General features: G+C 42.5%; 1 protein-coding gene across 4 annotated transcripts in view; it reads left to right on the plus strand.

The window, feature by feature from the left end:
• Positions 1-24,843, plus strand: part of PALM2AKAP2 (PALM2 and AKAP2 fusion) — a gene marked incomplete at both ends in the record, with an annotated part of 349,406 nt that overhangs the window by 134,381 nt on the left and 190,182 nt on the right. For 2 of the 4 annotated variants that reach the window (XM_079707064.1, XM_079707065.1), the window contains one exon: positions 3,094-3,195. In XM_079707064.1, coding sequence (XP_079563190.1) covers positions 3,094-3,195 — 102 coding nt within the window. Of the gene's footprint in view, positions 1-3,093; positions 3,196-12,941; positions 13,682-24,843 lie in introns of those variants that run through there. The other 2 variants (XM_079707066.1, XM_079707067.1) reach the window with 2 other exon arrangements.

Raw genomic sequence — 24,843 nt, forward strand, 5'->3', positions numbered from 1 at the left:
TCCCTGGCAGTCCAGTTCCTTTGCAGGGGGCACGGATTCGGTCCCTGGTTGGGGAACTAAGATCCCGCATGCCACAGGGTGTGGTTAAAAAAAAAAACTCAAAAAACAAAAAAAACACCTTCATACCAATTGTTGGGACAGCTCAGTGTGTCTTCAGTTGCCCAGAAGTCACGATTTCAGGAGAGTTTTCATCAATTTTGTTTCTCTAGCCTTAGCTATTTATGTTCTTCATAAAGATTTTAGCAGTGCCAGAACTAATGAGAAGCACTCATGTTACATCTCTGCTGTGTAAGTGACTGTTCTCTGCCTTCTCGGATGGTGGGAAGAAGCATGATAGACCACCCTGACTTTGGCAGGAAGAGGGCAGTTTACTGACTGAGGCCACATGAAGAAATCTCCCTGTGGAAGCTTCGGAGGCCCTGTTTCTTATTCCTTGTGTTGGTCTATCAGACACCCTCCCTACTGCAGAACCTTAGGGTTTACTACTTAATGATATATTGAGGGGCTGCCCTGTCCTTTTCCTCATGCCCCACTCCTCGCCACCCCCTTATCTCTTAGCAGAAGCCATGGCTCCCCAGCCCCACAAGAGCTGCTGTCCTCAAGCCTGTAACCAGTGACCACTGGGCAAAGGTAACTCCATCACCCACTCACATCTGGCAGGGAGCAGCCTCTGGGGGAACCTGAAATGTAAGCAATAGGAATCACATGCAGAGTTCCCCACCTGTGAGTGGCTTTTATTTCTAGCTGCTAAAACTTTCAGTGTGCAGAGATGTCCTGGAAATTCTATATGTAGCATAGAATGTACCAGGCACGTGTGACCAGTCCACAGAGTCTTACCTGGTCCTAATGGCTTGAGTCTCCATCTCATTTGAATGCAGGAAGTCAGATTTACTGTGATTGCCATTCCCTGGATTTCTGGAAATCCTCAGGGAAGCTCAGAAGTTCTGTACTTCTGCTCTGGTCATCTCTTGTCCCCTAAACTGTCTCTCTAACCCCATATTGCTGCTTCCCATGGGCCACTGTTAGTAATCTCCCTCTACCCCCTCAAGCCCCACTTAACCCCCAGCTGCTGCTATCTCTGGTCCTGCCTTGTGCTACCTTGGGGCCCAGACCCTTCCCACAGCTCCCCAGAGTGAGAGCATGAGGCTGCAACCTAACTTGAGGAATACTAGCAGGGCAGCTCAACATGGAGAATAATGGGCAACTTTGGACATGTGGCCACACTCAGAGGCTCTGGCTCCAATCCAGGCCCCTTTCAGAGGGTCCCTACAGGCTGCTTCATGGCCATCTCCCAGCCCACCATCATCTCAAAGGCCCATCTTCCTTCCTTGCAGTGAAGGACTTTCAACCATGTCTGTCCGACTCAGGGCCCAACTCCAGCACACATGAGGCCCCAGGGAGAGGCAGTAACCAGAGCCTCACTCCAACCCAGGGCCTGCCTGCCTGCTGACTCCTGACTTCCTGTTCCGTCTCCCCAAAGAGTTGATATAGACAAAGCCATTCTCTTAGAGAAACTCCACCCCCATCCATTCCCACAGAGCATGTTCTTTGCCCTAAGAACATGATGGTCCAATGTCAGTATATTCTGGGTTATTCAGACACACGTGAGTCAGCAGTGGTCTAGTCGGCATATAACTGAACTAATCCTAATCTGGTGTCTGTTCGCAGTCCTCTCCTGCATGAAATTTAAAAGAGAAAAAAGAAACCTGCCAGAACTAAGGCGGTATCGATGGGGATACACAGGACGGGACAGATGTGGGAAGTGGGTAGAGGCTAGGGACAAACTGGCCACTGGGAAGGGGAGTTAAGGACACCACCCGGGGTCCTGGGTGAATTATGGTGTCAGTGAGCTGAGGTACGTTGTACAGGAGAAGCAGCAGATGAGCGGAGATGAGAGTTCCATTTTGGACATGTTGAGCGTGAGGTGACTATGGGCCATTCAGTGGAAGTATGCAGTAAGCAGGTAAATGTGATCATTGACGAGTGATTGACATTCCAGGATTTTGGGATGTGGCCGTGACACAAGGAAGGAATCACATCACCTAGAGCCCAGCTTTCTAGAATGTTCCTTCGCTTTCCCACTTCTCTCTGGGGGATACACAGATTCTTCTCTTTGTTTCACATCAGTGGTTTCCTCCTCTCCTCTAATACTTTGGCACGCCTGTTGACTTCTGTGCCCTCCATCTCCCTAAATGGGGCTTTCAAGGTATTTTCCCAAGCAGAGCTGGTCTCCCTCTGTTGCACGGCCTCATTTCTTGCAACTGAGCTCATGGTGAGTTCACTGGGTGCTGTTATTTGGAATCTCAGGATTTTCTAGCTGAAACACCAGCCAGAAGTACTGAAATTGTGGGATAAATTCTGGAATTTTTTTTTTTTTGCGGTACGCGGGCCTCTCACTGCTGTGGCCTCTCCCGTTGCGGAGTACAGGCTCCGGACGTGCAGGCTCAGCGGCCATGGCTCTCGGGCCCAGCCACTCCGCGGCATGTGGGATCTTCCCGGACCAGGGCACGAACCCTTCATCGGCAGGTGGACTCTCAACCACTGAGCCACCAGGGAAGCCCTGGAATTTTTTTTAAATGCCTACAAAATTAGTCTTCTGCATGAATCAGGCACATAAAGCTATATTCCAGTTTAAGGAAAGAGCCCCAAATCTATTTTCCAGTTCTGCTTAAGGCACGTTTCTAGTTTGAGGTCCCACATTTGGCCAATTCCACCAAATTTATAATGGCTCTCACTAGTCTCTCTCTCTCTCTCTCTCTCTCTCTCTCTCTCTCTCTCTCTCTCTCTCTCTCTCTTCCCCCCGCCCCCGCCCCAAACTCATTGTACTCTTAGAATCTAGAGCTTTCTGATGAATCTTTTAATACATAGAGCTGTCCTGGGGCTTGAGCTCTCTGGCCAGGATCTCTCCTACCTCAGCTACTCTACTGAATACCAGTCACCGGGCAAATGCTGGTCTTTGTTTACCCTGATCCTCTCTTGCAGTGGCCGCCTCTGTGGTCCATTATGTAGGGCAGGCAAGCTGCTGTCTCGGCAGCGAACCCATTGGGCCTCCCAACACTGTGCCTAATTGTATTCCCTGTTCTCTGCTACCAGATGCAGTAAATTACATTTCCTCCCAGCTCCCCGACCTGCCAATCCTCTGTTCACGAACAGCACAACCGTCACCTGGGCAGGACAGAACCAGCAGAGCAGCTGGTAAGTCCTGGGGAGCTATTTGGTTTTGATGCCAGGACTGACCATGGGGCTTGCGTTTCTCTGAGCTTTAATAATGAGGGATGCCCAGATAGATATCCTTACATAGGGGGGACCCTGTCCTCAGCACAGCTTCAGATGTAGAATTTACAGTGGCCACACAGGGCAGGCACTGGGCCCTGCTGGGTGTCTGAGGACCGAAGGGGAGGGAGTATTGAGAAAATCAGAAAGCATTTTTCTTCCCACTTCAGAAGAGTCTGTCTTGTGTTTGTGGTCTTTATAGCCGTCCTCATTCTTAAAGTTCATTTGCACTCTGCCTCCAGGGAATTTTATTTTCCATATTGGAATAATACAAGATCAAATGAGCTATGCCAGGAAGCTGGAGGGAACGTATTTTCAAAGCGTATGAGTATGTTGCTGGAATCCTTTGGGAATTGAGCTGTTTTGTATATTGTGAACATATGTATTCTCAAGTCTTCCCATTTCTGGAGTTATTTCTTAACTACTGTGGTATATTTGGGAAATAAAAGGAGCAATTTAAAGAATACATGTTTCTTGCTAATGTTTCTCACAATTGTGGATTTTAGAAAATAATACACTTGTGAGTGTAAAGCATATAGAGAGCTCTGCTTTCCTCTGTTCAGTGCGAACATGCCTCAGAAATCAGAACTGGACAGCCATGAACAATAAATCTCTATACCGATCTTTTTGCTCTTCACAGAATTGCACTGAGGGCCGGGGTTGAATGGAAAAATGAACTGCCAAGGTTGTACAGTTCGTGACAGTGTAGGTGAACTTGCGTCTGAACATCAGATTATGCTTTACATAATCTAGGTAAATTTATGTTTAAAATAAGTCACCTAAGGACACCTTTTATAAGACAAAATAATCATGGACCGTTAAGTCAGAGGAAGTCCTTTATACAGGCCAACCTGAATATTTTATGAAGCAAATAGTCCCTCCTTATTTTAGTATAAAAGGGCAAGCAAGTATTGACATAATTGTCATGCGCACTGGCTAAATTTCAGTATCTACCGAGTGTCTCTGTAAATATCCTATCATCATGTTACTTTTACATACAGACTCACGGGGTTCTAGAGGTGGGGTGGGGAGGACTGTAAATTGTGTCTGGTCAAACCCAAGCCAGGCCAACAGATCCCCCGATAGTTAAAGGATAAGCCAGAACTTGCAGCCTACAGTCATGCTACAAAGGAACCATTGGCAGTGACTTCAGCTGTGGATTCTTTTAAATGCTCCAAAATGCACTTCTGAGATCAAGTGGGGATAATAACTCTTCAAAAGTCACATACCTCCCTGCTTGTTATTAGCGTTGGTAGTTCGCAATAGCGGTGCGTAAACAGCTTTGCAGCCCCTTTCCACATGTTTCTGCACCTCACAGGACATGCAATATGACCCAACTAATGGATCGGCTCATGGGGGGGTGGGTAGGAGCAGTGTGTGGGGACTGATTTTTAAGAGATATGAAAAGGATTGGTAGACAAGCAATGTAAAGTTCAAGAGTGTTCTGTTGCTGAGATTGTAGTGCTGTGAGCATAAGAATACACATACTATTACAAGCTAGCATCCTTCGTCTTCAAAGATACTGTAAAAATAAAGATCCAAATAGCGAAGGCATTTTTTAAGAAGTATTATGTGCTCAAAATCTTCTAAAAAATAAGCTTACATGTACTTTTGTTTGTTAGTTAAGAACTAATTTGCATAAGTGTATCTCCTGTGGAAATACACAGGCGCAGAGTCTTGAAAGGAATTGTCTTTGATGTGGTTAACTGCTTTGTCCAGGCTGTTTTTGAAGTAGAACATGCAGATTAATTGTCATTTATGGCTAACAGTGACTACTCAGAGCATGAATGGCATGCAAAGTAATGGCACTCACCATTAATGGAATTCTTTCTCCTGGATATAATCCATCTTGCTTTAGGAATGTCCTTTTGGAAATTTGTGCAATCTTAGGGCCATTTCAATAAATGTCACCGGTCATTACTCAGTACTATGACAAATATCTGATTGTTTGGAGTTTGGGAGGTTTTAGATTCTGTATAAATGGGAATTTATTTAGAATCATCGCTTTGCAGATTCAGGAAGCATCTATTCCAATCCCTCATTCAAACATGGAATCCGGGGGATAGAAGCCCTGCAAAGAGGCCCTCAAAAACCACAGTCACCCACCATGAGACTGGGTCTCCCTCCAGGTGGCCCATTCTGTCTATAATTGGTTCTGACAATTGGGAAGTTCTTCCTCTGATGGAACTCTCATTAGTCTGCTGCTTTCATCTTCTACCCATTGGTCTTTATCCTGCCCTCTGGAGCCCCTCAGAACAAACCTAAGTTCTGATTTCCCTGTAAGTAGTTGAAAATGGCGGTCACGTCCTGTCTTTCCCAGGTCCTCACTTTCCATCCCCTTAATACCCACAGCCCCAGTCTCTTCAGCTGGTCCTGAGATGATGAGGTTGCTTTGACACCCTCTGCCATGCCTGTCCCTCCCCTCTGAACGCTCCCCGCTTTGTCTCTGAAGTACGAGGCTCAGAGCTGCCGAGCGCACGCACTCTGGGCTGAGCCTGTCACCCCACAGAGCGGGGCTTGATGCCACAGACCATGTGACTCACTTGGTTGCCATCATAGCCTTCCAGCTTCAGGCTCTAAGGTAAAGCCTCAGAGGTATGTGACATGTGCCACTACTGGGCCTCCTTTCCTTTGTCCAGTGCACTCATCACTCCAGAATCATTTCAGTGGCAATGAGCAGTCTGTTCCCCACAACTGCACACATACCGCTTCACCTTATCACGTGCAGAAGAACCCACAAAATCCTTTATTTCTAATCTCGAGAGGCAAAAGTAAGGATGAGCTATGCACCTGTCGGCCTTAGGAGATTTCATATGACTATTAAATTTCTTCTTGTTAAAGTGTCCCTCGGGAGTGTCGGGGGGCCTGGGGTCACTGAGGAGCCTCCGGAAGGTGGGGAGGGGTTGAGGTGAGGGGACTTGGCAGTCAGGTCCCTGGTGTTCTCTCCCATTTCAAGCACAGCAGCTCCCCGGCACTTGTGTTTCCATATTGTATTTCTGCATCAGATTTCATTTGAATAAAGGGTTTAACAGTTTTGAAAGGAGAAAACTGTCTTCTTTGTTGTCCAGGTTTTTACAGCTTGCGATTGTGGCTCCGAGGACACTAACTTTTCCTCTCAGTTTATTATCGTCTCAGATCTGAAAAGCACACTTGCATTATTTATCATCATTTCCCTGATAATGACGTTGAACAGTTGGAACCAAAGTCAGAGGCCTGCAGCTCACCGTTAGGGATCTCCTGGCCCTTGGGAATCCTCACTCGGCACCTATGGGGCATGGCCCTTCAACCAGTGACAAGTTCTGGCAATTGTCCTGATATTCAAGGCACGTGTTTCTGTCTTGACAACTTAAGGATATAGGGACTTTCTGATGATCCAGATATGCTGTATCTCTGGCATTTGCCTAATCTGCCTAGAGACCTTGAAGAAAAAAGAAAATGAGATTAATGTGCCTAGCTTCTGCTCTTTGAAAATTAACTCTAGAATTCAGCCAGCCATGATGTCAAGCTGTTTCTATGTAGTTTTTGGAATTCCTTCCTTCTCATTTTTGAAAATCAGAACTTTGAGTCACTTCCTCCAGCACCTTTCCTGGTATATAAAATCCTTGAGACAAATTCATTGATATGGGAACTGGGGCCCAGGGCCGAAAGCACTGACAACATTTGTATCCCTGGGTGCTTTATCATTTTCCAATCTTCTCTACTCATCTGGGTTTCAGTGACCTCTTAGCAATTTCTTTCTGGCACTTTTCAGGCTGAAAACTGTCCTTCTTGACCAAAAAGACTGAAGCAAAATCAATATGAGAATTGGCTTTGGCCTTTGTTGTCCTTCAGCATCATGCCCTTGCTGACTTATTTTTGTTGAAACCACAGTGTCTTGGGAAAACAGTTGATTCGAAGAAATGTTTTGATTACTGGTTTTTGAAGTTAGAGATTGCCCTCTGGGATGAGAGGGAGGATCCACTCTGAATGAATGTCCTCATTTTCATTGTTATTGACATCACAATGCCAATTTTATATCTCCAACCTCAAGAGAAGGAGTGAACGTAAGTGTATATGTATAATCATATACTCAAAGGGGTAAGACTGTACATATCTATGTTCATTCAATAAGCCAAGCATATGTATTGTTTCTCTTCCACATTCCATGTATAATGCCAGCTACTTGACGATCATTATATTGGGGTGATCTCACTGCTGGGTGGTGGTCCTGGTCTGGCTGTCTATCACCCTCATCTAGTACTTGACACATCATTGACTCACAAGCCACACAGGCTGTTCATGGCACCATGGAATATCAAAGCTGGATACCATACACACACACACACACACACACACACACACACACACATATATGTGTATATATGTATATATATATATTTGTATAACTGAATCACTTTGCTGCTCACCCGAAACACAACATTGTAAATCAACTATACTTCAATTGAAAAAAAAAAAAAAAAGCTGGATACCCTTCATTGTACAAATGGGAAAAATGAGGCCCCAAATTGGGATGTGACTTGAATAGGAATTCAGACTTACTGTCTTTCTCCCTCCCCTGACACCTCCCATCTTACTGACTGATGACAGTGGGGTGTGTCTTTTTATATTTTACACGTGGACCCTCAGCCTTATTCTGCCCACTGGTCACAGTGAGTCAAAGGAAGTGAGCTGGGAGCAGCCTGGGTTGACAAATTTAACAGTGATTGAATGGTTCTGTCCTTACGGAGCGCAGAGTCCTGTCTTGTGTGCTCTTGTCTCGATCCTGAAATGGAATCATGCCAGTTGGTGCCCCCCTCTCCTTACTTGTGTCAGGTGCAATAATTAAATATATCATTTTATGAAGACGTACTTCCAAATTTCAGTCATCCCATCATTGCAATGTCCATTGAACTGTCTTCTTTCCTTTTCCTCTGTCTCCTGGTCCTTCCTCAAATACTTTTCTTTTTGTTCATGGGGCTCTTTCAAAATCTCCTTCAAGGGCTCCCCAGAAAGTTTCCTCCCCTGAGCAGTACCACCCTCATTTTTTTTCAATAAGATGAGCTTAGATAACAAGCCCTTACAATCCTCATCACTGTGTACCTGTGGCATGGGGAGCCTTGAGGAAAGAAAAGGGCAGATTTGAGAGTGTTCTTTGTGGTTAGAGATGAGGGCATGATGTAAGGGAGAGGAGAGGTCTTTGGTATACTTGGTATACTTGGTATACTAGGTCTTTGGTTTACTACTTGGCAGGCGTAAAAAGCAGAAGAGTTTTAAAAATTGTGTGCATGCCTCGTAAACAAAATGTTGAATTTAAAATGTAAGTCTTATTTTCCTACTGGTTCATATCCAACCTCGTTCACATTTGGGATATTATTGGCTGAGAACTGGAGCAAAATAGAAATACTTATTCATAAACAACACATTTAAGATAAATGTTCACACTTCCTGTGTGGTTTTCTGAATGTCTAATAACATTCTCCTATATGTATCCATAAAGTCTAAGTATTGTCTTAAGAGAGTAGAAGTTTAAAGTTATCAGCCCTAAAAATGGCAATTATGTGAGGGGGTGAAGGGGTTAACCTTATTTTGGTAATCATTTTGCAGTATATATGTATATTGAATCATCACATTGTACATCTTAAACTTACATATGTTATCTGTCAACAATATCTCAATAAATCTGGAAACAAACAAACAAACAAAAATATTGCCTTTGTGTAAACCAGAGCTTCTCGAAGTGTTTGCCTGGCTCCCCCTTACTAGAGAAGAGAGTGGAGGCAGACAAGGTATGTGAGACCAAACCTGAAGAAACCTGCTAAAAATCTGTGGTTCCTTTGAAGCCCAACATCTTATCTGGGGAAAAAAAATACATACAAATGTTGTCTTTTATGGCATAACATATCTAGGTTTCTTTTATTATAAAAATGTCTTAAAGTGTTCTGCTCTCCTATTCTAGAAATATTGAAAGAACAGTGTATAACATATAAATATAACTATTAATCTGTAACCCTGATGAATCCATGTCACTTGTGGTTCAGTTCCAGAGCCATGTCACACTTAACAAAATACAGCTTAAAATCACAGACAAAAAAAAGAAAACCCACTAAAAAGAAACTCTGTCCTTTACCTATATTTCCTGAAGGATAGTAAAAGGGATCCAATTCATATCTCCACCCAGAAGCACTTATGTTCCCTTTACTTCCCTCCACATATAATTCTCCAAAGCATCATCCGCGGCCACAGAATGTTCCTTCCCTATCCTTCTCCCACACAGCTTTCACCGTCTCTTCCATTCAACTCCTTCTTTCTCAACTCTTTATTGTATGGATCTACTTAACCGTTCTAGCAAAGACCTTTTCGTCATCCTTCCTTTCAGTCCAGTCTCTGATTATAGGAACAGGTAAGGACCAGATGAGGTTGGGGATTATCATGGCAGAAAAGGGAAAATTGGACCAAAAATGACAGCATTCTCATTGGTGGACAGAGAGAGAGAGGGACATCCCTAAAGATTCCTATGTTCATAATTCCTATGTTCATAATTTCAGGTATGGACATAAAAATAGAAATATTTTATTCCATACTCTGTATTGATTGCAGTTCAATGTATCATTTGGTTCATACATTATTGGATGTTTGCGGTGTTGTATCTATAACTGACAATCATTATTACCTTTCTTATTTATAAATATGTCCCATGAGTGTGTTAGTAGTGATAGGACATAAGATTTTAACCCAAAATGGTGCTTTTTAATATAAATGTAGTATTTAAAGAACAGGCTTTTGGAGCCCATGCAAAATTTTAAATACCTATTCTATTTATTTGATAACACATTTTGTGGAAAATCAGGAAATAACAGAAACAGATATTTCTCTTGATATCACCGTCATTGTGTGATCTCATGTACCTCTATGACAAATATTGGTTGGCCTCCCATTGTGACACTTAAGGAAGCTCAACATCTTTGTGCTGAGCAAGTGAAACTTTCAAAACAGACACAATGAAAAATCGAGCATTGGATTTTGCTTCAAATCTTTTTAGTTAAGTGTTAACCGTGATCAGATTGTATCTTATTACACAAGCAGATAGAATAATACTGTTGCCATTTTTTTTAACCAGTACAAACATTAATCACTGTGTACCTTTTCATTGGTGTCATATTATATAAAGTATCTGTGACTAGATTAAAACAACAAATTAGACTTTTCAGTTAGTAGCAACTGTTTCACAGGTATGTATAGCAGGTACCTTTTCTACAAAAGGTTCTAAGGTAGGTGTTGGGAGGGAGGGGGAATCATAGAAAGATGTCAGGCAAAAAACTAGCCTTCACGGATCCTAAGAATCTATGGAGCTAATAAAACATTCTCACAGATAATTATATTACTGCGTGGAAAGTGTTTAGTGCCTTCAGAGAGGTTTAGAAGAAGTGTTCAGAGAACCTTGAGAAGAGAGGGGTGACTTAGAGATGGGACAATCAAAGAAAGCTCATGGAAGAGGGCGCTGTTGACAAGGGCATCGATGTTTGAGTCATATTTGGATATAAAGAAACTCAAAAGAAGGACTTTTCAAGAGAAGGGAATCTTAAAAGCAGGAAATGTTAGGTGTGAGATGGTGTTTTTTGGTCGCTCTAGAGGGAAAGGAAGCAATGAAATGTGTGATTGGAAAGATAGTTTGGATCTTTTTAACACAGTTGGGGAACTTGTAGTTCTTCAGAAAGAGGTAGGGACTCAACGGCCATGATGAGCAGAGGTGTGACATAGGACTCTAGGGTCTGCCAGTGGAGGAGGGACAAAAGGCAGTCTAGGCAGAGGGACAGCAGGCAGAGGGATGAATCATGGGGGGATGTCCTGGGAATAGTGAGAACTTTGTTATGGCCGGAGTATATGTGGAATGAGAGGGGCCACAAGACAAGACAAGAAAGGAAGGTTGCAGATAAATGCCAAAGGTAATCACATGCCAAGCTAAGGAGTTTGGTGTTTACCCTCTACAGACACAGGAGCCAACAGAGGGTTTGTAAGTAAGGTAGCTCTGTGGGCAGGGTGGAGCCTAGGCTAGCAGGGATCAGCTGACTTTTTCTGTAAAGGACCAGATCATAAATATTTTAGACTTTGTGGACCACGTATGGTCTCTGTTTCATATCTTTTTTTTTCCTTTTCTCTTTCTTAAATTCTTTTTTTCCTTTTCTCTTTCTTAAGTTCTTTCCCTCCTTCCTTTTTTTTAACTTTTTTTTTTTTTTTTTTTTTTTTTAATGTAAAGACCATTCTTTGCTCCTCTGGCCATGCAAAACGGGGCCCCAGCTGTCTTTGGCCCACTGGCGATGAAAAGACAGAAGTAGCAGTTAAAAATCGAACATAGGTAATTGTGCCGAAGAGGGCCTGGTCTAAGGCAGTAGTGGTAGAGATAGTGGTGAGGAGATGCATGGGGATGGATCTGAAATAGAATTAGGCTCAGCAGTTGTTTGACTCTGGGTAATTGGGAAGAAAAGGAAAAATCAGGTATGATTCTGAGGCTTCTCGCTTGAAAGACTAGGTAGTGGAGCTGGTGTTACTTCACACCAAGACTACGGGGGAGTTTTGAGAGAAGATGGATTCAGTTTTGCAGCTGCAGAGTTTGATGTATCTGTGAGTCATTCAGGGAAAGGGTGTCTGGGGACAGTTGGCTCAGCGGGTCTGAGGCCCAGTTCCCTCCCATCCAGGCCGTGTGCCTCACAGGGAGTCTCTGAGGTAATAGATTTGAAAGTATGGAGTGTCACGTAAGTCTACAGGACAGGAAAGAGCTGGTTCTTAGGAAGCTCAGACCAGCAGCAGGATTTGAGATGAGTTGGAGAGGCCAAGATTGGACCTGGGAAGACCAGGTAGGAAGCTCTTGTGATATCTAGGGAAGAAGAAGTAGTGTCTCAGATTGAGTGGTGGCACAGAAAGAAGGCGGCAGATGGGAAGGAGGTGTGGGGCAGAATCTCGAGGACTTGGCGGTGCGTGCATGGGGGAAGAAGGAGGCTTTCTGTGAGCGTAGTCCTCAAATCCCAGTATCGTGGGTTGACGCCACCTCTAGTCTGTTCTTTTTCTAGTTCTGTTCTTAGAAACCTAACAAAGTGACTGAAGCTTACAGAGCATATAATCTGACTCCTTTCATAGCTTTCAATTTTTATAAATATCCCCTTTTAGAGTACAGTAGAGGATGGCCATGTGCCACCTGCAAAACCCTTTGTGTAATCTTCATTACAGAAAAGGGAACTGTCTAAAGAACAGTAGAATACTCTGTAAAAGAATTTTTAAAAGAGATTTAAGATTTTGGAACTAGGTTACATCTTAACCAAGGGCTTTAAAATTATCTATAAGCCTAAGGTATGCTCACGATCAAGGTAAACTTGCATGTTGTCAGCCTCCCTGTAATGTGTCACACTGGATCTCAGCAGTCGCTCGTGGCCTTATTTTAGCTCATCTTTCTGGGAAGTGTGAGTGCCTTTGAGATATGGTAACTCTGTACATGTGTCTTCCCAGTGCATTTAGCTGCTGTGTTAAAACACATATATAACCACCTCTGTCCACATTGCACTCACTCTAACACTCAAGATGCTTGGCAGTTAGGCTAGAAAGGGCACAGCACCTTTTTTTTTGTCTGTTTGGCAATTAACCATTCACTGGCTTTTTTTGTTGTAACATGCACTTCCTTTCTCTTGTTTTCATTCAAGCTGTGTACGCCATGGAAATTAATGTGGAGAAAGACAAACAAACAGGAGAGACCAAGATTCTCTCTACATCCACCATTGGCCCAGAGGGGGTCCATCAGAGAGGAGTCAAAGTCTTTGATGATGGTACCAAAGTAGTGTATGAGGTGCACTCAGGAGGCACCATAGTAGAAAACGGAGTGCACAAATTAAGCTCAAAGGATGTAGAAGAGCTTATTCAGAAGGCTGGACAATCAAGCTTAAGAGGAGGGCACGTGTCAGAAAGGACTGTGGTTGCAGATGGGAGCCTCAGCCACCCTAAGGAACATATGCTCTGCAAAGAAGCCAAGTTAGAAATGGTCCATAAGTCTAGGAAAGATCATACTTCTGGGAACCCAGGGCAGCAGGCTCCAGCCCCCAGCACTGAAGGGCCGGAGGCAAACTTGGATCAGCCAGTCACCATGATTTTCATGGGCTACCAAAATATCGAGGATGAAGAAGAGACGAAGAAGGTGCTAGGCTATGATGAAACCATCAAGGCTGAGTTGGTCCTCATTGATGAAGACGATGAGAAGTCATTGAGGGAGAAGACGGTAACAGATGTGTCCACTATTGATGGGAACGCAGCTGAGCTGGTGTCCGGGAGACCCGTCTCAGACACCACAGAGCCCTCATCCCCCGAAGGGAAGGAAGAAAGCCTGGCCACGGAGCCAGCCCCAGGTACCCAAAAGAAAAAGCGCTGTCAATGCTGTGTTGTCATGTGACCACTTCTTTCTTCCCTTTTCTTCTGGGCAGCCTTTGTGCTCTCCACCACTTACATAGACCTTCCTGTACCACTAACTACGATACTGTGAACTGGAAGCAAACACCTGCCTTGCCTTGCAGTTGGATTGCTTTGATCCCTCTTATTTTTTTCCCTTTCGTTTTTTTTCCTCCAGTTTCCTCAGCTCAGAGACAACATGCATGTGTGTGCTTCACTCTTTCCAAGAACTTGCTTTTCCTCTAAACCTTTCCTTGTGTCTTCAAGAGGGAATCGGTTCCTTACTGCTCGATTGGAATGGACTCTTCCTAGCAGCCAGTGATCTAGTAGCCTTAATTCACTTGACTGGAATTGAATCCATGGGCATCGGGGGTTTCATTTTGTCGTGTGTTCCTATCAAGTAGTCACACATCACCACGTCACTGATTTCTCACTTGCCTCCCTCGCTGTGGATCTTTGCTTTTATATCTCACGTGGCAAAATGCTATGGGCTCTAGCCAGTTGCGAGTGTAGCCAAAAGTAGACCTTACTTAGTCTGTCCAATCTAGGGTGATGCTTTCTGCTGCCTTATATAAGCTTCCAGGTTACAGTATTGTGCATCTCTGGCTTTCTGTTAAAACAAATGAAATTGATGTAAAAGAAAAGAACCCAGTGCTTGTCATAACTGAATTGTAGGGACTGATTCCATAACCTGCCCATCAGCAGCTGTCTCTCTTTCTATGACTTAACTGATGGACCCTTTATATAAGAAGCACCATTTTTAACTTTCTAAGGACATGAAACAAGCATTGTTTTGAGCATCAGCAGTGATCTCCAAAGTTAGGCGAACCCATGAGCCTTGCTTCTTTTCTCTAAAAAAAAAAGAGTGTAAATTTTTATATTGTTTTCTTTTTCATGGATATTTTCTGATCATATTCATCTGTTTTCAACGAAGGGGTCATTTTGAGGAGTTTCTCTATAGTGACCATGTTTCTAAAACAGTCCTTCTGACCTACAGTGGTTGCTGTGATGCTTCCGCTCCATTGTGGACGGTGCTGTTCCTGAATTAACTCTTCATCTCACCTGCCCCATTAATTCCAGAGCCTTCCATCTGGACTCTTTTCTTTGTGTCCCCATGAGAAAGAGAATATTTCGCGTACCATCACCGTGTAGGTTTACCCACCCCACAGAATTAAAACTTTAAAATGTAAAAAATGTTTAAAAGATGAAGAAAGACCTATCTTCTCACCTTAAGTATTTTAATTCGTTCCACAAATACTGATTGAGTGAGTGGCACATAGCTGAGCTTCTTCAAGCATTGTTTCTTCAACTTCTGAAGATTCCAGAACATCAAAGGATGGTTTTTATCTAGAACACAATGAACAATTCTTTAAATTCTTAGCATTCCCCCAAAGCAAAGAGCCACAGGTATAATAAAACCAAAGGGAAGCAATATAGTAAAATAATAATAGAGTAATGAAATAAAGCTGTAACCTTTGAATTGATTTTTTTTTTTTTTTTTTTTTTGCGGTACGCGGGCCTCTCACTGTTGTGCTCTCCCGTTGCAGAGCACAGGCTCCGGACGCACAGGCTGAGCGGCCGTGGCTCACGGGCCCAGCCACTCTGCAGCATGTGGGATCTTCCCGGACCGGGGCACGAACCTGTGTCCCCTGCATCGGCAGGTGGACTCTCAACCACTGCGCCACCAGGGAAGCCCTGAATTGATTTTAAAATAGCTTCAGAGATATCTTTTAAGTTTTTTGCCCGAATGTTCATAACATTGTTGCAGATAATTCACAAAATTATCTACGTTCCATAGAACCTAGTTTCAAAAAACATATGGTAAGATGTACTACATCAAGTTTAACTTCTGTGGAAAGTAGATGAGGGAAAAAGTAAGGTGACCTTGAGAGAATTTTATTACAGAACCAACTCAGTTTGTCCTAAATAGCTATCTTAGTGCTAAATCTATTATTTTTTTTAATTTTTTAGCTTGAAATTATATTTATTCCAATTAAAGGGGGAAAACCAATATTTTTTAATTTTCAAAGTTAATCTTTCCCAAATAATTACATTTTTAACGAGCACAAAGTAAGTCATTTTATCACCAATATATAAACCAAAAAAAGTTAAAGAAGGAAAAAAATAACAAGCTAAGTTCTACTTTCTAAGATGATTCCATCCATGGCTTGGTTTTGAACAGCTGAGGGAATTATCTCTAAATCTCAGGTTCAGCAAAGAAGCTTTTTTTGAATAAAACTGTTCTATTATCTAGAAATAATATCTGGTTTTGCTGCCTATAAACTTTCAGCTTCATGGTCCTCAGCAAATGGTCATTTTAGCATCATTTAAAGGTTAAAAAAAAAAGAAGAAGACATTCCCGAGAAACCTATTTACAGAGAAAAAGAAAGCAGCTTCAATGTCTTGGACAATCTCTGATTTTAATAATTTATTTAGAAAGAAACAATCTAAAAGTTTCCCATAGCTTATCCTTTTTTTTACTCATTTGGGGATGAAGACTATTCAGTTTGAGTTTTTAAAAGCACAGTTAGTGAGTGGAATGATAGAATTTAGCCTTGGGTGTACTTTTGATAAACAGAACCAGAGTCTTTCAGGACAGATCATTCCCTGACCTACGCTTCCATCAGTGAGTTAGTTTCTCATGAAGAAAATGGTCTTTACCTCTCACTACAAAACCACACGTGAGATTTAAAAGACCAATGATAATATGCGCTCTCATTTATCAATAATTAGTATAGGGATTAGCAAATTATATGAATTAGAGTTCTCTCTCTACTTTTACTGGTAAAGCTTATCATTTCAATGGTTTTTCAAGTAAGATGTGTTACGTTTATTAAAATGATGTGTGGCCACAGTAAACGAAGGTGTGTTTGAATATGGCGTATGTATTTGTGTAGCTTGCCTCATTTTCCTATTGCAGTGGGAGGTTCAGCTTCAGCCAGTACTTTTACGGGATGAGACCTATAATCCCATCTACAGAGAAAAGGAACTACCCTTCATAGTGAAAATATAAACAGAGTTGTGATTGTGAAGATTCTGCCTTCCCTGCTGGTACTGGCATTGTCTCTGTAAACACTTTATTATGTATGGTATCACGCCCTTCAGAAATACAGGGTATTGACTTACATCACCAGACTAATTAGAGAATCAGTAATAAAGCTGAAAAACCATGATCATTTTTGAGCTCATGGTTAGTTGGACTTTCTTTTCAAATCATATACTCAGAACCCTTTAAATGGCAAGAGGAGAAAGAGGGCAAAGAGGGTCATTGCATTTGCTTAAAACAGATTCTCAATGGCATGCAATTAAAGATCCTTTAAGAGTTAAAATGATAAACCTTATATATCCTGAAAAATCTTGATGACTTGTATACCCTTGACTTTTTTTTTTCTCTTTGATGTGCAGTAGGACAAAATTAAGGGGTTTTCTTTTTTTACCTTGTGCCTCGTTTACCCACAGTTATATTATGTTCCTTATATAAGCAAAATTATTTGCCTCTAAAAATGATTTGACAGTGTCCAGCGACATCACTCAATATTGGCAGTAGAGAGGACGAGGGGCTAGGGAATCCTTTTCTGGGTAAACCCCAAACATGGTTTCCTAAAATTATTCAAAGGCTTTCAGAAAACTCAAATTCTAGAGTTCATTTGATTTGACTCTTTCTGAAATGTTAATGACGCATTATCTGCTTCAGATTCCCACCTAGTCCATTTTACTTTCTGGTGATAAATGGTTTTCCTACATGCAAGGAGGCTTTTTATTTTTGTTAGGGGCAAGTTTTTATAAAAGGGGGAAATCATCTCTATATAATTTCCTAGAGTTACGATATCGTCTCTAGAGCAAAATGTTGAGGCCAAGTCTGAAAACAGCTTATTTCTTTTCACTTCCTGCAGAACACCATTTCAAGGGACCACAGAACATCCTTGACAAACACCATTTATTTAATGCCAATGAACCAGTGGGTAGCAAAAGAGGTGGCGGGAATATGGCGATAGAGGCAAAAACTGAACCACTAAACCAGTTCTTCCTTTTTAAGAAACTAACCCTGTCAATGTAAAACACAGATGAACCTAGACAAAATATGCAGAGAGGATTTCTTTTGTTCTTACTTAAAATCTAGAAGCTCAGCCATCTCTGTTTGTCACCAGACCCACTTGTGGAGTTTAACCCACCAAAGGGCCCATTCCTTGTGGGAATATTCTCATTTCCTGCAATGTTATTTTGTTTACAACAAAAACCATTCCAAGGCTAGAGTAGTTTTATGTTGTACTTTCGCGACATGTACATTCATTATTGAAACCATGAATTCTCAGCATAGTTAAAAGTTTCAGAAGCTCCTCAGTTTATTAATCAAGGTATATGTAGCTCCACTGATTAGGATAGAGCCAGAAGGTATCTTTTGTCCTATTGGATAGTACAACCCAGCAGGTACACGGAGTGATGGTATATATCGCAAAACGTCTCCAAGTAACGTGCAAGATGGCATCTGGGATTCCTGCTGCCAGTTCGCCTTCATTGTGTAGACTTCTTCTGGTCTAATCAAGAAAACTTCCCTGCCTTTTCTAGGGAAAATGAAAAATCCATCTCTTACAAGGAGCGCAATGCTGTTATGTGTCTCTATTTTCATAGCTTCAGCAAACCACATGATAAAATCTCCATTTTAAAACCAAAATACTTAGTATTTGAATGTAGAAAAGGCTAGAATAAAGATTACATCCTGAAAGTTTCAAAGAGCAGTTTCCCTGGGGATCCTTAGACCAACCTCATCCCCTACCCCTTAATTTTTATATGACTTAAATAGGCCTCTGCGTCCCCTCTCCACTCCAGTCTAAAATAAAAAGGTCTGAACTGTAGCACAAAAAAACTTGCTTTCAATGTGAAAATATAATATATATCTTTGGGGAACCACAAACTTTCTGCATCAAAGATCTGGACAGCCTTAACTTTTGTAAAACTTTTTCAGTGCTCTCTTTTACTAAGCAGGGAAACAAAATGTTTCCTGAAATTAATGACTTTTTAATATTTTGTGACTATTTTCTAAGTTTCTACAGGTTCACCTTCTCCCCATATTGCCTCTTTCTAGTCACCTGGGGCTATTTTTTTGCAAGTCATTGCATTTTTATTAAAAGAAAAGTACATCTTATGAACCACAAAATTCCCTCTAGACTTCAGGCAGTCCTTCTGGAGTAAAAGAACAGAAATAAAGAAAAGAATGACAGGGTGGCTTTTTCTTTCCCCCCCCCCCTATGGTTAACGTACTGTATGGTATATATGTTTACAGAATGTATTTGCCTTGTGATGTTAACAAAATGAATGACAAAAAAAAAAAAAGCGTTCTGATGTGCCATTTGAAAGTTTGCCTTAGCATCACTGTTTATGTTCTTTTCTATCCTTTCAGAATCACAGGTCGTATTCCAAAGCTGTATGAACACAACATTCTCTTCCCCACCCCTACCCAGCCCTCTTCAGAGCTGTGAATTTCGTCCCAGGAGCCTGAGGCAGAACCTTGCAGGTCTGGCCCAGGTGGAATAAAGTAGGCAGAGCTTGGGCATTGCCTCTGCATGTTTACCAACCAAATACTTCCTTGTGTTCCCTTCTGAGCCTGCACTATCCCACTCTGACATTCCTGGGGTGGGCTTCATGCAATGTGTGACCTCCTGCAGTCCTTCCCACTGTACGGGAGGTGAACTTGTGGACCCCACCTACCTGGGTCTGGGAGCATATTTTTAAGCACAATTGGCATAGCTTGAAAAAGTGAGAGAGATGGACTCAAATGGTGTGATGGAGCCTTACCTGAGGGGTGTGCCCATTCGTTCTAGTGTAAGACAAGTGGCATGATATACATGGGAGTAGGGAGTGATTATAGAAATGGAATAGTTTACATTTATGTATTTTTTTATGGAAAAATATTTTTGTAATGAAATTTAGATGCATTATGAAGCTTGAGTTTGAGAGCACCCTTGATTGATTATTTCTCCATTCCATTAAGGTAACTTTCTGGCGAGTTCTGTAGCACTAGCCCAGACCTTGGGGGGCATGAACAAAGGTCCCGTGACCTGCCCTGGCACCAGCACTGCATGAAATCCAGTGTTTCCCAATAGTCCTAGGTTGTACGATCCAGCTTTCTATACCTGTCATTAGACAGCCTGTTATATGGCTTGATAGCTCTCTGAGCCACACCTTTAATAATACAGAACGATCTTTTGGAAGGAGATAGCTGTTTTAAACGAAAGCTAAGCCCAGCAATTGTCTAAGTTCAACTCTTTCACATATTCAAGGAGTAATTGCTACATTTGAAGTTAAGGGACCACTCACTGTGGTACATTTGAGTAACACATGCAAAATGGTGAGTCAGAAGCATCTGGCCATCTACATAATGTACACAATATGCATAAATGTATAAACCAACAATATAAAAGTTACCAGGAGTTCTTGACCTTGTAAATATCAATGAGGCTGCATCCTATTTTCAGAGTTAAGTAGAGACTGGAAAGAATTATCCTTATCCATCCATAAAGGAGATACTGAATTTTTAGAGTTTTTGGATTTTTTTCCTCAATTTTCGGCCAAATTCTTGAGTTCCCATCACAGTCACACTCGGGTTCGTGAAGATCTTCACCCACACCTGTTCATCTGTCTGGCTGACCCCAGAGGTCAGAGGTCAAGCCTAAGAATCTGCTCCCTCTTCCTGTTAGACTCTCCTCCCAAGCAGCATCCTTTCCTAGGATAGGATCTTTATCTACTACCCTGAAAGACCAAGAGCCTTTTTCCAACAAGGCAAGGTCTCAGACATACTCTCCATTTCAAGAAAAATAACCTCTCTGGTTCCCAGGCAAATCATTTTAGTTTCTTCATCATCAGAACCCCTCCAACAGGCCCAGTTCAGGCCCAACTGTCAACCGTAGTGTCATGGCAACAACTCCAGAAATGAAAGAACTATGCAGTTGCCCGAGGGTGGTAGGGAGAGGCCGTGTGCCCTAGCCTCTTGTTACTATGGGAACCTCTCGGTTTCGAGATGAGGTGGTCAGGCAGACATCCAGTCAGTCTTTATGTACAAAGAGACCACCGGGCAATGCCTGATCTCAACTGGTCTGTGTGTGGCTCCAACTCCAATTCTGTCATATCCCATTCTGGCAAGTGGAAAGAGTCCTATCCTTTGTGGGGTTCTGGAACATTCTTTCCTCCTCTCAAACTCCTGACTTAAAAGAGTCAGCATCATACAGGGGTTCCAGAAAATGTTGTGTCTGATGCAGCTTTCAGTGAATGTAGGTTGTTGACTGGAATGTTCGGCTTTAGCAGCTCACTCGGGGTGAGTGACATCACTGTAAATATATCCATTTGGTGGTTGATTGCGGGTGGGTTGGGAGCCTGTTGTGCTGACTCTGAATTAGACTTGCTGGGCTATAGCTGCTGTACTTTGTAACCTGAAGTGTACTTTGACTGTTCTGTCTCCTTCAGATGAAAAGCAAAACAAAAACCGACTTCAGAAATAACACTGCCAGCGACAGCCGATGCTGTACTTGTGGCTTCTCTCTGTTCCTCTGTACAGTATTAATAGACAATAAACTGCCTTTTCACTGCATCTACCTCTGTGTGTCTGTGCCCCGGTTCTTTCCCCTTCTCACCTGCCATGAGTGGACTTCAGGCCAGACCTCGTGGGGAGCACCTCCGACTGCTCACTAAAACTCAACGCTAATCCAGTGCTTTTCAAACCTGAGCCTGCTTCAGCATCACCTGGGGGCACCCACTAAGAATGTGGAAGCTCGACCACACCTCTGGAACTCAAATTCAGATTCCTGAGTGGGGCCCAGTAGCCTGCATGTTTACTGATATCTCCAGGTGATTCTGATACATGTGCCACCTAACCCAGCCAAAGGTTTGGGTGCCCCTCGGTGGGAATCCCTGTGCCCTGCCTGTTCCAGCTGGTTTCCACATTAACTAATCCTTTCTCTAACCCCCTCTTGCACATCTGTCTCCACACCTGTCATCCCTTTTCTTGTTCCTTATAAGCCCTCAGCAGTGGCATTGACTTTGATCCCATGGGTCAAGCTCGGTCTGCCCCTTAGTTTAAGTAGTAAGAGTTCATCCAGTGCGATCTTCTAAACAGGAGCCTCTCAAGACACATGGGGACTTTGTTTCTCTTTTTTAATGCTGTATTCTCTTTCTCTAAAATAGAGTCAGCAAACTTTTCCTCTCAATGGCCAGAGAGTAAATATTTTTGGCTTTGTGGGTCACATGATTTCTGTCACAGCTACTCAGCTCTGCCAGAAAGCAGCCATACACAACATGTAAATGAATGAGTGTGGCTAGGTTCCATAAACTTTAGTTACTGAAACAGAGTGGGGGCCAGATTTGGCCCTCAGGCTTGTAGTTTGCTGACCCCTGTCCTCAAACAGAGCCTGGCACATAGTACGTACTCAATGAAATGTTAAAAAGTTATTGCGGGGCTTCCCAGGAGGCGCAGTGGTTGAGAGTCCGCCTGCCGATGCAGAGGACATGGGTTCGTGCCCCGGTCTGGGAAGATCCCACATGCCGTGGAGCGGCTGGGCCCGTGAGCCATGGCCGCTGGGCCTGCGCGTCTGGAGTCTGTGCTCCACAATGGGAGAGGCCACAACAGTGAGAGGCCCGCGTACTGAAAAAAAAAAAAGTTATTGCAAGAGAAAATGAACAAAGGGCAGGTATGATGACACCTGCAGAACTGTCACAGTTGTTTTCTTTGAGGATATGAAATAAATCAGTTGGGGAGTTCTCATCTGTTTGGGTTCTGTAGTAGACTTTTTTTTTTCTGGTGTCTTTATGCATAGAAGATAACTCAAGATTGAAACTTGAATGGTGCCTCAGACTGCCACGCTGAAATTAACAATAGTTTCAACCAATAGAAAGCTGAGGAAGTGCAAGGACTTCTTGTCCTTGTCAAAAGTGCTGGGCACTTGAAACCTGGGTTGTCCCTGGGCATCTATGCACTTTATCCTAGTGTTTGTGGAACTACATCTTATCAAATCCATCCTACACAGTAAGTGGCAGGGCTTTCTTGACATTATTCTTTTTGTTAATTGAAATACTCTTTAGTGTGTGGACATGCAGACTGGAACCATGGTAGACCATTATACACCCCACAACTCTAGGGCATACCTGCAGTGACATTCCGAATAGTGTGTGAAAAGCTGTGTGCTGACATCCATCCCCAGTGGTGTTGTGGGTTAAGGGAAATTATATTTACACAAAGCACTCTGTAAGCTGGAAGTAGATAACAAATGTTAGTTTACTTGTGATGAAAAAGTGTTTGTTCCTCTACTAAAGGTCTTACTTTTCCCAAATGTAATCATAATAAGCTGTTCAGATGTGTTTCAGAACCAGTATAAAAGGGAAGCTGCTTTTTCCTACATTGGGTTTGTGACTGCTTTTGTATTATATTGAACCATATGAAATCGCCATTTAGTAAATCAGTAATGTTAAATATTGACAGTTCCCTATAGTTCAATCTAATAATTCTATTCCAGGGGTAGTTTCCCATCATGAAGGGCAAAAGATTATCAGATAAACCCTAATTATAACAAGAGGAATTTAGATGAGAAAATAAGAACTTCGGAAGGGAACATAGTTCCATACTTAAAGCTAGGCACTTCCCCTGGATAGGTAGGATTTCCTTTAATATTACATCAACCCTATGAGGTAGACATTGCTAATATTCTCCTTCATATATGAAGAAACTGAGTTAAGGAGACAGTAAGTACCTTGCTCAATATAGCAGAGCTAAAAATTGGGATGGGGCTTGGGGAACAAGTTTCAGGCTCAGCTCTCTTTACTTTCTTCCACACAGAAGCTCTTGTTATAAAAGTGGTATGGGGATGCAGCTGAGACTGGATACAGAAAGATTTGGATAACAGAGCCATCTGTGCCCAAAAAAGACAAAATGGCACCAGTTCTTATTTTGTATCTTTATCTACCCAAGCAAACGCTCTGTAATAACACTGCCCCTGGAGGATGGGAGGTGTCTCTGCAGCACTTCCTTCCCAAAGGGGAAGCAGAGGGCTAATCACCCTCTGGACAGTTTTTCCTTCCCCATTCGTATAGGAATGGTGTGTCCATCCCGGAATAAGCACAGGAGATTTTGTTGTTGTTGTTGTTAATATTGTTATCATTATTTTGCCCCGTCATAAGAGCTAAGAGGAACAGTATTCTATGGCACTGTGCCAGTGCCTCTTGATCTAGGCTCTATCACCCTTCTGCAACCACCAGTAGAACACACTGTGTCTCCAACAACCCAGCTCCTCTCCTGCTTTTCCCAAACAGTGTCAAATCCTCCACTATATGGGCATCACACACAAGCCAAAATTTGCTATTTAGAAGTTAAGGCTATAGGAGCTCAAAGAGATCATCTAATGCGGAAGTCACAAAATGGTTAGCCGCCGGCTGCATCTGGCCTGTGGTTATGTTGGTTTTGCCTGCATCATGTTTTAAAATCATTTTTAATTCACTGCCATTTAAAAGACAGATTTCCAGCTTCTCTTGACATTTCAGAGGCTTTGTCAACAATGGACCTGTTTTCCTGGCTGACAGGTGCCTGGAGCTGATGGTAGCTGTCCCCTTTGGGGGAATCATACTCTCTTACTCACTGTCCTCACCCCCACTTCCTATTACCTTACTCTTGGCCAGCTTCCTTTGTTTATATTACCTGCCTGGCACCTGTTGGCATTTGTGGGTTACCCCTAATGTACCATAATCTACTCATTATATGGCTGGGTCCAAGATGAAACTTACCCATAGCGAGATAATGGCAGAGCCAGAACCAGAGATGAAGTCTCCTGAACTCCTTTGGAAGAATAAGGCTTTGCACTGGGTTTGGACTTAAATCTGATGGCAGCATTTAAAATTTTTGAACAGCCCATAAGCAGAAAGCCAATATCAGAATTTGATGCTTGAGCTTTTTAGCAGCAAGACTCACATGACTTTATAATGATAGATTATCCTAAGGCTGGTGAGCTCATTTACAACTCAGGAGAAAAAAATTCATTTCCTACAACAACTTAGAGTATTTAGATTCAGCTACTCTCTATTTCTTAGGTTAAATGAACCATGTCATGTTTTAAGAACTTTGTGGCATCATGTTTCATGGTTGAAAGTTGCATTCCTGGAAAAATAATCAAAAACTTTTGTAGTCAACTG

The sequence above is a fragment of the Hyperoodon ampullatus genome (assembly GCF_949752795.1).
Source record: "Hyperoodon ampullatus genome assembly, chromosome: 6".
NCBI classification, from domain to species: Eukaryota; Metazoa; Chordata; class Mammalia; order Artiodactyla; family Ziphiidae; genus Hyperoodon; species Hyperoodon ampullatus.